Source organism: Kogia breviceps, chromosome 20 (genome assembly GCF_026419965.1).
Source record: "Kogia breviceps isolate mKogBre1 chromosome 20, mKogBre1 haplotype 1, whole genome shotgun sequence".
NCBI lineage: Eukaryota > Metazoa > Chordata > Mammalia > Artiodactyla > Physeteridae > Kogia > Kogia breviceps.
Window position 1 is genome coordinate 12502272 of NC_081329.1, and position 13434 is coordinate 12515705.

At 37.5% G+C, this 13434-nt stretch overlaps 1 protein-coding gene across 1 annotated transcript in view; it reads right to left on the minus strand.

Annotated features, from left to right (window-relative positions):
* The window catches only part of UFSP2 (UFM1 specific peptidase 2), a 25313-nt gene continuing 11879 nt past the window's right edge, over positions 1-13434 (minus strand). Inside the window, exons 5-12 of the mRNA XM_059049356.2 lie at positions 11356-11513; positions 10776-10968; positions 9329-9475; positions 6741-6905; positions 6406-6530; positions 5137-5213; positions 4103-4227; positions 1-167 (exon numbers count right to left, since the gene is read on the minus strand). Of these exons, the coding sequence (XP_058905339.1) occupies positions 81-167; positions 4103-4227; positions 5137-5213; positions 6406-6530; positions 6741-6905; positions 9329-9475; positions 10776-10968; positions 11356-11513 (1077 nt within the window). The 3' untranslated portion in view covers positions 1-80. The remainder of the gene's footprint in view (positions 168-4102; positions 4228-5136; positions 5214-6405; positions 6531-6740; positions 6906-9328; positions 9476-10775; positions 10969-11355; positions 11514-13434) is intronic.

A 13434-nucleotide genomic window follows, 5' to 3' on the forward strand; every position in this document is an offset into this window, starting at 1 on the left:
TTTAATTTGAAATTAAATTTATTCTTTATCAACAAATTTATAAAGTACAACTTTACTACAGTCTTTGAGTCCAAGATATTTTAAATAGTATTTGGTCGCTGAGGAAGACATAAGTTATAGTAAGCATCATTGTTCCAAAAGTCTGGACCCTTCCATCCACACCAGCCCTAGATTTGGGAGAAGGGAAAGGAAAACCTTTTACAAAGTTATTGGACTACATGATTGAAACTGTAACATTTTACAATCCTGCTCAGCAGGGTCTTGGAATAAGGCTCTAAATACCTATATAATTCAAATATTTGAGTTCCTGTAAAGCATAGAAAAGTAGCTTATTTGGTTCCATTTCAGACAGAATTAAAAAAATTTTAATTCTATGATATTTAATCATAGGAATCATTAAAAATGAAAAGCTTCATTATGGTACTGTTACTCAATACCACATTTTATTGATTTTAAGATGCACAGTTTTAGAATTCTGGCAGTCGATGGCACGTGATAGTTTAACTGGCATCTGTCCATAACAAGACTGTATAGACAGTGAAAAAGACTGAACTAGAACGTGGGCCCCCCCAGCCACCAAATCGGCCACTGCCTTGATCCCAATTTCCCAGCAGTGGCATCTCGGCAGTGATACGTGGCAGTGAGAAATCTGAGATTGCCCTTGGAGTTGCAGCCTATGCCCTTCGTTTTCCTCAGGCTGTAATCATGCCACTTTCCAATTTTATGTCAGTATTAATCCCTTTCCCCAGCAGAGGAAATTGCTTTCAAACAAAATCTCATTGTGAATATAGAAGTTTATCAAATTTCTTCTAAGGCCATTGATTTATCAATATTTTCTTAAAGACCCAGCTCACGACTTGTCCGTGTTACATCATTCTGAAATGAAATGCTTTGTTTGCAAATACTTGTGAGGAGACTAGTGAGGATTCAAAATGCCACCGTGTGAGTGACAGGTAGTAGTTCTAGCCCTTGCCCTACCTAACTGGGAAGCTGCTGGGCATTCTGGCAGCGACCTGAAGTCAAAGTTCATAGTTCCTATAGGAGAAGATGGTGTGTTAGTCTGTTTTTCAGTGTGGAGGTGGGAGGGTTGAGTAGAGATGCTCTTTAGGTTTTTCTTTTTTTTTCTTTTTTTAATAAATTTATTTTATTTTTGGCTGCATTGGGTCTTCGTTGCTACACGTGGGCTTTCTCTAGTTGCGGCGAGCGGGGGCTACTCTTCGTTGCGGTGCGCGGGCTTCTCATTGCGGTGGCTTCTCTTGTTGTGGAGCATGGGCTCTAGGCGCGTGGGCTTCAGTAGTTGTGGTGTGCGGGCTCAGTATTTGTAGCTCGGGGGCTCTAGAGCACAGGCTCAGTAGTTGTGGCACACGGGCTTAGTTGCTCCACGGCATGTGGGATCGTCCCGGACCAGGGCTCGAACCCGTGTCCCCTGCATTGGCAGGCAGATTCTTAACCACTGTGCCACCAGGGAAGCCCTAGGTTTTTCATTTTTATTTTTCTGATTGCAGAAATAAAGATACATATAAAGTTCAAATGAGGTGAAAAGTAAAAACTAAAAAAAATCCTCCACCAGTCCTGCCCACCCCTCCACAGGTAACTACCATTAAGTTTGGTTTATTATCGTTGAGAACTGTTTCTTTACATAAACAAACTTTTTTTATCATCTCATTTTTTTCAGCAAAACTTTCTGTAATGAATTTAACGTCCTTAAATCTGTTTTCTTAATAATAAATAGAAACAAGGCTTATACTTTCTCTGCTTTAATCTTTCTGTGGTCTTTTCACACATGTGGGCCATCTCCAGGTAACCAGACTCAGATTTTTTTCCGGAGAAGTGGATAGAGAGGGAACCCAAACCAGAAACTGGGGGAGTAAGTAGGGGAGGCAGACTTCTTTCCTTTGAGGTAACTGGCTTGGGAACTTCAAACAGGAAAGCTCCCCGCTTGGGTAAAGAGAGGTCAGGCAGAGGTGCAAATGGTCCTCTGGCCCCTGCCATAGACTGAATGTGTCCGAGACTTGTACGTTGAACCCTAATCCCCAATGTGATGGCATTTGGAGATGACTGGGCTATGAGGGTAGAGCCCTCACGAATGGGATTAAGTGCCCTCATTAAAAGAGGGCCCAGAGAGCTCCCTCATCCCTTCCACCATGTGAGGCAAGTGAAAAAGACTACCATCTTCGAACTAGAAAGTGGGCCTCACCACCCACCAAATTGGCCAGCACTTTGATCCTGGGTTTCCCAGCCTCCGGAACTGTGAGAAATAAATTTGTTGTTATAAGCCACCCAGTCTATGGTATTCTGTTCCAGTAGCCGGGATGGACTAATAAGACAGTGCCTTAGATTCTTGAGTCACGTGAGAGTCAACAGCACTTCTACTGATGGCCCGGCCTTGGCCTCAAGGTTTCTTGCATGTGCGAAGAGAGCAAAGGGTTTTTGCTGTTACAAAGTTCTACAGAAATATAACTAGCAAAGGAGGGCTTCCCTGGTGGAGCAGTGATTAAGAATCCGCCTGCCAAGGCAGGGGACACAGGTTTGAGCCCTGGTCCGGGAAGATCCCACATGCCGCGGAGCAACTAAGCCCGTGCGCCACAACTACTGAGCCTGCGCTCTAGAGCCCATGAGCCACAACTACTGAAGCCCACGTGCCTAGAGCCCGTGCTCCTCAACAAGAGAAGCCACCGCGATGAGAAGCCCGCCCACCGCAGTGAAGAGTAGCCCCCGCTCGCCGCAACTACAGAAAGCCTGCGTGCAACAATGAAGACCCAACTCAGCCAAAAATAAAATAATTTAAAAGATTATTGCTAATCACAAAAAACAGACATCTCAAGTTAATGCTTAAAAAAAAAAAAAAAAACTAGCAAAGGAGAGTGCAGTTCTCAGAGAAAGTAAGCAGGGACAATGTCTTACTCTATCTAATCGCATCAGAAAACCCTACCTAGATAATTCCATTTAGTCCAAAGTCCTGTCAAGCCAGCCAAAAAGAAGTAATTTTATTATCTGCATTATGCCTCTAATTAAAATCATAAGGCGTCTCGCTGCCTTTAAGCTAAAATCTGGATGCCGTGCCCCTCTGACTGGCTCACAGTGACCGTCCCGATTTAGCTCCTGCCTGTCCCTCAGTTGTCAGCCACACCTCTTCACCAGCTCTAATCATGTTAAAACTGCCACAGCTCCTGGAACATGCCCTGCTTTCCTTTTACTGTCTCTAAGTGATGCCTCTGCAGGAGCAGCCTTGTGAGCTGCAAGACCCAATGCAGCCAAAAAAAAAAAAAAGAGCAGAGAAACCTTTTTATGGGCACTAATGATACTGACTTAAGTGACAACATGACAAAAATGAAGGGTAGTGGATAGGATATATTCATTGGCTTATAGCTGGAAAGGCTGTATGCATTCTTTGTAATTTTAATATATTTGGCAAAGAATATAAAACTTATTTAAAACTCAGGTTAATTATGTCTTATAACACTTGCCTCCTAAAGATTTAGTACTGAGTTGCATGAAAATTTAGTACTAATATCTCATGAAAAGCCAGAACTAAATCTGAATTAGTTGCCTATAAATTAACTTAAATTTATACCTCCTTTAGCTGGTAGTTCAAGCATCAACAAATACTCTTAAATCTGTTTCAAATATAACTCCTTCATATAATGAGATGAAGTTATATGTAAATAAATTAAAGGCAGTCAAGCCTCCATATGTCCAACATACTGCTTAGCTAATTTCTGGTTAATTCTAAAATTATAAAGGTTATATACGCCACTCTATTTCAAGGCATTGATATATCTCACTATATTTATATTTATGCAAAGCTGTAAGTCTCCAGAGGAATATATTTATGAGTTTTGCATTCTATTAAGTTTAATAACTGAGAAAGTCTTGATAAATCTAAGCTAAATTTTGTCTTTCACAATTTACTTTAATTCCCCCTTGTCCTTGTCCTCTGTATCTAGAGAGACAGTTACTCATCACAGCCTTAGAATCCCTCCTTACAGTGAGGACCCCTGCCCTCAGTTCATAATGCATCTTTCTGTCAGCTGCCAGTTTTCTATCCTTTGGTTCTGGGTTCTTGGCGTTGTATCTAAATTTGTGTTCAACAGACACTTACCTTTTCTAAAATAACTTGCAGATCTTCAGCGCCTGTATAATGCGGATCTAAAATCAGAAACTTTATCTGTCCTGTAATCTCATTCCATGCAACTCCTAGTATTGTGTGGGCCAAAACTCCTCCCCCTATTGAAGAGGAAATATGAAATGAGAGGGCATATATTAATCTCAACTTCCCATTCAATTTCAATTTAAAAAGATTATTTTGCCTATCTAATAGAATTAAAATCAACTGGCGTACACTGTAAACGACACAATGTCAAATATACTCTGAAAAGATAAAATTACATCTTTAAGACAGAAAAGAAACAATCGTATCTATAATCGTATTAGGTTTATATTTCACTGCAATATCCATGGAATTACCTAGACTGGACTTAAAAAGGGCCACAGAGGGTCTAAACTCCACCCAACAGAGTAACAATCACTGCTGTTGGTGCCTCTCTCAGCAGCTGGGCAATGCTGCCTCTGCTCTGGGTACCTCCAACGGTGTCATGTCGCCCATCTACTCTTTCAATACTTTCTGTATTTTGCTGAAATCTGCCTACCTGCATTTCTTACGTACCAGTCTTAGCTTGCCTTCTGTCATCACAGGACAAGTCTTATTTCTCACAGAATCGTGAATCTTTAGATCAGCTAATCCAATCCTCTTATTTGACAAATAAAGCCAGAGAGGTTAAGCAATTTGCATAATGTCACACAGCCAGCCAAGTTAGTGCTAGCCATGACTTAACAATGCTCAGCTCAGTGACCACTGCCTCTTTTTCATTCTGCTCTCAACTCTTCAAGTATTTGAACACAGCTATCATTTCTCTTCTTAGCCTTTACTACTTCTGGTTATTATCTTTTTTGTAACTTCCCTCCTGCCTTGGAAATTTTAAAATAATATCCAGAGGACAGTATGCATGATGTAAAATCTAATTTTAATATGTTTAAAAATGACTGATTTTATGTGCCGTTACATATTTTTATTAACCATAAGTTTCACATACTCTCCACTCTACCAAAAGAACCCAAGATATCCAAACACCTTACCGATCATTACTGGCGTTCCTTCACTCTGGAAATGATTAACCAGTTCCCGTCCCTGCGAGGCCATTTCAGAACCTTGGCTAGAAAGAAACCATTTTCTATCAGATGAACTATTTCTAAGATAGTTGGGAATGTATGAATAATGTTTTACTGTGCCAAAACTCATTTTTTAATCACCATATGTTTCACTACTTAATCTATCACTTATTAGCACTGATTTCCACAGCCAATCCAAACTGCAATTGTGAAATCAGAGGTATTAAAGTACTTGGACAATAAAAATAATAACACTATAGTTAGCAAGGTTGATGTAATAGAAAATGTATTGAAAACATAAGCTCATAAATAAGGAGTAAGCTAGTGATGGTCATAGATATCAATCTTATATTAATATTTGCTCGTATGTTAATACTAGAATTGTGATTAAAATATATTGGAAAAGATAAAATGAATGTATTATTTGGACACATTATTAATTTATTAGAATCTTAGGAAGAAAAAGAGTAGGAGATAAACAAAAAGGTCAGTCATAGATCAACATTTGATTTTTTCCTTTCAAGACATCTCTGCCTTAAGCATTAAAAAACTAGACTTTCTGGGGACTTCCCTGGTGGTGCAGTGGTTAAGAATCTGCCTGTCAATGCACGGGACACGGGTTTGATCCCTAGTCTGGGAAGAACCCACATGCTGTGGAGCAACTAAGCCCGTGTGCCACAACTGCTGAGCCTGCGCTCCCTAGAGCCCGCGTACCGCAACTACTGAGCCCACGTGCTGCAACTACTGAAGCCCGTGTGCCTACAGCCCGTGCTCCACAACAAGAGAAGCCACTGCAATGAGAAGCCTGCACGCTGCAATGAAGAGTAGCCCCCGCTCACCACAACTAGAGAAAGCCCACGCGCAGCAATGAAGACCCAACGCAGCCAAAAAATAAAATAAATAAAAAACTAAATAAAAAGAGAAAAACAAAACAAAAAAACTAGACTTTCTGTAACTCTACTCAAAACTGACATATTTGCAAGTTTTCCTCTTCCAGACTAAGATTAGGCCTAGAACATATAAGCAGATATCACAAAGTTTACTCATAAACTCAAACATCTTCTAAAAAATAACAAAAAAATTTAGGGCTAGAAAAATGAGATTATAAAGCAAGGAGGCAATGTGGAGGAAGAGAAAATGGTGAAAACAAATGTGGGGGAAAATGTACTTTTTCTTTTAATAAAAATGACAAATTCTCTTTGAAATGATTTCTCAGATTTCTTAAAGTGTCCTTACCTGACAAACAGTATTTTTGAAGTTATACCAATCAAATGGTTCAGTACCAGCTGCACCTCGATAGATCCAATCCACTGCCGCGATCCGACAAATGTTGCTGGTTTGTCCCCAGAATCAACTAGAGCCTTTGTGTATTTAAAAATACAAAAAGATCCATACACAAGACAGCTATTAAAAAGTACGTTTAGGGCATTCTCCCTGATTACCAGTATTTATATTTTTTTTCTTCAAAACAGAAATAAGTCTGTACCATGAGGTAGGAATAATTATTAATGGTATATTAAGGGTTAATGAAACATCCAACTGATTACAGTTCAAAATGGCATGCTCTCTACCTGCTGAATTTCTCTGTGTGTTGGAATGGATCTCTCTGTGTATCCCTGGTGTTTGAACCAAGAGCAGATAGTCTGCAGAGACCGATAAGCACAGCCCCAGCCATTGTCATCTATCCGATCCTGCATATAATGATGGTAACCATATATGCCCTGGACCACAGAAATCTATATAAAAAGAAGAAACATAGTAAAATATTAAATTAAGATAGATGTATATATTATATTACACATACACATACCGAGTCATTTTACTATTCTCGGAGCTAGACTTACTTTAGTTCCTTATACAAGTTTTTTTAAAAAAGAGGAAACACTCCCCAACTCTTTCAATGAGCCAGTATACTACTGATACAAAAGTAAAGTAAGAACAGTATGAGAAAAGAAAATTATAAGACAATATCATTCATGAACACAGATGCAACAATCTTAACAAAATATTAGCAAACTAAATCCAACAGAGAATAAAAAATAATAATTAATCACAACCAAACTATCATGAACGCAAATCTAATATTGTTTGGAGATTTGCGTTGGAAGTATTTAGGAGTAAAGAGCATGATGCCTGTAATTTTCTCTGAAATGGCTCAAGGGGAAAAAAGGAGAAATGAAGCAAATATAGCAAATTGTTGACGTTGCATATATGTAACAAGAGACATGTACAGTCACATTTATAGCAGGGGTGTCTAAATAGCAAAACAACCTGGGGAAAAAAAATCATACCAAGGTATATTATCCAGAAATAAAGATAACTGAACTACAGTTATACACAATACCATGGATAAATCTAAGCTACATGATATTGAGTGAAAAAGCAAGTTGTAGAAGACTATACACAGAATGACACCATTTTGGTAAAACTCAAAATCAAGAAAGACTAAAAGCAACATTGTTGAGAGAATATATACATATATATGAAACTATTAAAAGAAAGCGAAGAGAATGATGAACCCAAAACTCAGTATAATAGTTCCTCCTGGGTGTCGGGAAGGCAGAGGAGTGGATAGGAAGGGGCATACAGTCAGACTGGCCACGTCCTAGTTCTTAAATGGGGTAGGGAGCTCTCCAATACTGATTTCTTTACTGTGCTTTATAACTTTCATATATATTACATGCACACATTAAGTATCATATAATAAATATTAAGAAATATATAAATGCTTCTTGAATTTTTTCAATACAGATAACCAACCCATTTCATTGTCAAAAAACAATCAGTATTTATTCAGTAACTTCTGAGTGTCCCAGCGCTTAGTAAAGAACTATTAGGAATTTCAAATGAATATATGATATAATACTTACCCTAGAAGAGTTCCAAATATAATCTGAGAGAGAAAACATTTATGTAATAATCTATGAGAAAACCATCAAGAGTTATGTTGTTTGTTAGAAACTCTAAGTTTTGTATTTCCTATTCTATGATTCTACGACTGTGACAGAACAAGATTTTCAATCAGGAACAGGTCTCTCAAGATATCCTCCCATATAAGCAAAATAAGTGAAATCATTCAATTTCACTGAAATGTTGACTAAAGTCTCATTTGTATGCATGTAACGGCGAGTGCCCAGCCAGGGCTGTTCTATGCGAAGCTGGTCTGCCCACAGCTCTCGTAGATGAAGCTGCTGCCCCAAGTGCATGCTGATGGCCAGAACCAGAAGCGGACCCCTATCTGCCCTAGGGTCAACGTTGTAGCACGTACTCATCTTTAATTCTTAAGATTTCCTTACAAAGCACCTGGAGACTCAGCAGGTATTGAATAAATGCCATGACAAGATGGGCCAATCGAGTTTTCTCTTATGGGAATTTGAATTGAGGTGCAGGCAGTAAGTGCAAGGAAGGAAGCTGAAACAATGCATGAAATGAGCAGCTCTGAGGGAGAGTAGGGAAAGTTATGTCAGGCTGAAAAAAATGAGGAAACAGAAGACAAGGCTGAGAAAAGGTAGAGTAAAGGGAAGGAACAGGCCAGTTAGGATCAAAAGCACCCCCAAAGAAAGCTGAGAAATGCCATCAAGGAGTGAGCGTACGCCTTGAGACCGAGGCCAGTCACAGCGCTGCTTTGTTCTAAGAGACCCAGCTGTACGATTCCTATTCTTGGTTGCCCATGAGATCTTACTAGCCTGCATGCATCCTTAAAGGAACCCTTCCCCCACGCTCCTTTTCTGAGCTACCTTTAGTGAAAAGATCTACCCCTTACAACTAGGTATGTGCTGTACAGGAAACATGTAGTGCTTTATCAGCCTTTTCCTACAGTGTGAGTTGTGTAGAAATATGCCCTTAATTAGCATGATTTCTCAGGTTCAGAATGAAATAAAATGGGACAAGCCTTTAAAGAAATTAAGGAATGGAATTTTAGGAAGAGAACCTTTTTAGGTTCTCTTCCTTTTTTAGGTTAGTGGTCTAACCTTTTTAGACCACTGTGAATTAATGCTATCTAAAGCAATGATCGTTAAAAGAAAAGGGTGGCAAAGTATGTTTTAGGGACGATGCTACCCATTATGAACTGATCCTTACAACTTCCACTGGGTACAGACAGAAAACAACTAATGATGCTTATGATCAACTGACTCACATAAAGAATTATTAAACTCACCATACCAGTCTCTATGTTAGGTGGATTGAGATAAGTATGTGGATTTCTAATGTAACCATCTTTGTATGGTTCATCTGGAAAGTGATAAGCATTAGACCTTTTGAAATAAGGTCTGTCATGAGGCAGATTGAAGAGATCGTGTAACTCCTAAATGAAATCAGAATCAAGAGGAAAGAAGAGAAAAAAAGTTAAATCATTTAGATTCCTAGTCAATAAATAAACTCAAACTGATACAAAACAGAAAATTTACTAAATATTGGTTATAAATGTTATCAAACGCACTTATGATTTAATTCACTAAGGTCAAAGAAAGTGAGATTTAAACTAAAACCAAAAAAGATTTATTTTTGTTTATTTCTGTATATGGATAGAAACTGGAAGGGAATGTAGAAAAATGATAATAATTCGTTAGTCAGAGAACTGAGATAATTTAAAATTACTCACTATAACACACTCTGTTAAAATACATCCAGGCTAAAGACTGGTTTTGAAACAGCCTCATAAATGAGTAAATTATAATTAACAATGATATAATTATATCAAAATATTTTAAAAAATCATGCTTAGAGTACTTAACAAATATAAGGGGTAGTGATTAAATTATAGAGATTGGTGGCAAGAAACCAACCAATATGGCATCAAAATAAAAGTACACATGCATGTTTAAAAGGCAATATATTCCTGAATGTATAAAAACATGTAATAGTTACTTTGAAAAGTCTGACATCTTCTTTTGCTATTTCCTATGTATTCTAGCAGTTTGAATGGGATCATTAGCTTATGTAACTGTTGCCTCGCAAATCAATTCATCTGGCACTTACAGAGAGGTACAGAGGGTTACATTGTTATATCTCTTTTCAGGGACAGAGACTGGGAAGAAATCTGATGGATGCCAGGCAAGCCCACACATCAAAAATATGTACTCCCAAACCAGTCATTTTGCCATGAAATCTCATTTCTTTGAATGCTGATCATGTTTTCTTCAAAATGCCTCTAATAAAACCCAAATAACCCTGGGACGTGGGGGTTACTATAAATACTAATTAGAAACAGCATAAATCCTAATTTCCCTTCTCTGACTCTAATCTTGTCTCTTTCACAAATCTGGAAGTAACGGAAGAGAAAAGGAATACATTAAATAACACTCATCAGCTGCTCTAGGCATGTAAGCATCTTTTCAGTTCTAAATTTCATTACAGAAAAATAACATATGAACTACACTGAACATATGAAATTAAAATGTTACATATGGTTTAGCAAAGTATTTTTTCATTAAAATACTTTAAAAAGTTATAGAACAGAAATTAAATAAGGTGTAAAGCTAATAGTCTGCGTCCACACTTTAAAATTAAATCACAAAACAATGTCCATTTATTAGAAACACATAATTAAACACAAAATGAATGATAGCTGTATTTTTTTTTAAGAAAAAATGAATTGGTTTCACCTTTCTATAGGCCTGCAGCTGATCATCTGGAATTCCTGATGGACATGAAATTGTTACAAGATTTTTTTCCTCTGGTAATAAAAAGTGTAGTGGTTCAGGGACCACGATAGATGTTCCTTTCATGTATTTCAAAATGCATTTTTCCATATCAGTTAGTTGATTATGAATTGCATCAACCAGACGTTTACGAACTCTGAGGAGGGGAAAAATATACAAGTGCATTAACAGAAGTTATAGTAGTTTATGATACATGAAAGTGTCGAGTGACTATATTCCTAATATCCTTGATTGGACCAGGTTTATTAAAGGAAGTCTAAAAAATGCAAAGTTAAATGTTAAATAAACTAAATTTCCTCCGTATAGATAAAAGGAAAACCCAACAGGTTTTGCATATTACTCTACTTCCTCCAATAAACATCTAGTTACTAGATGACTCTTAGTTTAATAATAAACAAGGAGTAAATCACAGTAAAAACAACAACAACCCTGAATATGCCTATATGATAATTTCAAATGAGCTCTGATTACTTTGGGAGAGGGTCCTCATTTAAACGTGGCAGTATTATTAGAAAATACCTACTTTCCCCACGTTTCTTCTGGAGCAACAGATACAACTGCGTCGACTGGTAAAGTCATATTAACATAGTGGTGTCCTCCGCTTTCTCTTTCAATGACGGGTGTTACAGCTGCCAGAGGGGTTGACATTTCCAGCATAAGATCTATATTTACTATTTGATGCTATAAAGATAAACAGTAAAAGTTAACTTATAGAACATTGAACAATACTATAAAAGGTAAGTAAAAGGACTTCTTAAGGACCATATAAGCTATATTACAGTAAATTGTTGAAAAGCACAAATCTTAGCTTAAAGAAAAAAGCTTTCCTGCTTCAAAATAATCTGAGGCGAAGGGGAGAGTGAGTGGGAAGTGAAGGTGAAATCAGACTGATCGCGTACCGATAAACATTAAAGTTAGGTTCACCAGGCTTCATTTAACTATTTTCTCTACTTTTGTATACATTAAAAAATTTCAAAACAAAACAAATCAAATAAACAAGATACCATAACCACACACTGAAGCAACTTTTAAACATATATTATGACTATATACCTGTGGTCTAAAGACATAAAAAACTACAAACAAATATTGAACCCTATTAGTAGGTTTGATTTTGATAGTGGTATGGGAAAACAATTCTGAAAATGATTTCTGTATATTAAACAAATTTAGCAAAATATTAAGAGTACTGGAAGCCAGGTTTCTCACTGGGAAAAGGTCAGGAATTGTGTGAGGCTGAAGTAGAACTGGAGGTATAATATGATTTACACAGATAAATATGGATGTATGTGTTATATATGTATAGTATGCATATATACATGTGTGTGTTCCTTGGGGAAATGGTTGATTCCTGAGCTAGAACAGGGCAAGTACAAGATGGGTCTGGAACATCCTGTGGAAGAAAGTAGCAAGTACTCAAAAATACAGTGTTAGGAGGACACTGGAGCCAGCATGAAGTTTCTATTGGCCAAATCTTAGAAAATGTGAGCATCAAAATAACTAAGAACAGTAACAGTAACAGATAACTCTTTGTATCAAATAGGAATCCATGCTTTCAGGCAGTTAATAAGCAAACAGGGAAATGGAAAATCTCTCCCTCACAGTATAATGTCATCTAATAAATGTAAAAGGAAATGATAGACTTAGAAAAATCACTACTTTGCAACCATCAGATTAATGCTAGATTCTGGCAACAATTATCAATTGATGTTAGAAGTGATGGGTAAAAACTTGATGAGGAACAGGATATATATATATAAACTCAAAGTATCTTCCCACAAAATACTTACTAATTGTAAGGGCAAAAAATAGTACCCTCATAGTGGAGAACACTGGCAGATACCACATTAAATGATCAAAGTTAACATCACTAATACAGGAACAAACTGAGCATATGCTTCTTTCATATGACGTGCGGAGAAGGACACACATTACTTCTGTGGTATTCCTACCAACAACGACCACATGAATCTATCATGAGGAAGCCTAAAAGAAACCCAAACCCAAACTGAGGAATATTCTACAAAAGAACTGACCTGTACCCCTCAAAATGTCAAGTTCCAATGACTGGTAATTCTCAAATCCTTATCCATAGCCCACAGTTTTTTTGTACACTCCACATTTATAAATCTAACAGCTCAGGTGGACTCCTCACTACTGTCTAAAACATAATGTGACCGAAACTGACCTCATGTCTGCCCCATCTTCCATCTTTACCCAAGCAAGAAGCTGGTCACCCCACATCCAATTAATTTCCAAGTATAATCTATTTGATCCCCTAAATAGTTCTTGTATCCATTCCCTCCTCTTTATTACCGTAGCTACTGTTTTGGTTTGGCTTCTCCTGAGTGGTCCCTGCCCACATCTCCAACCTCACATCCACTCTATTTCCCTTACTAGTCTGGAAAAACACTAAAGGTGTACTAACTTTGTACAACTTCCTGCCTTGAAGCAGCAGCTCCATTTTTCATCTCCAATATCTGGTAAAGCTTGTGGCACATGGCAGGTACTCAATAGTACTGGTTCAAAAATCAACAGAACCAAAACAGTGTGAAGAGTAAAGCATTTATTATTTACTACCTCATATAGCATTATGTGTCAC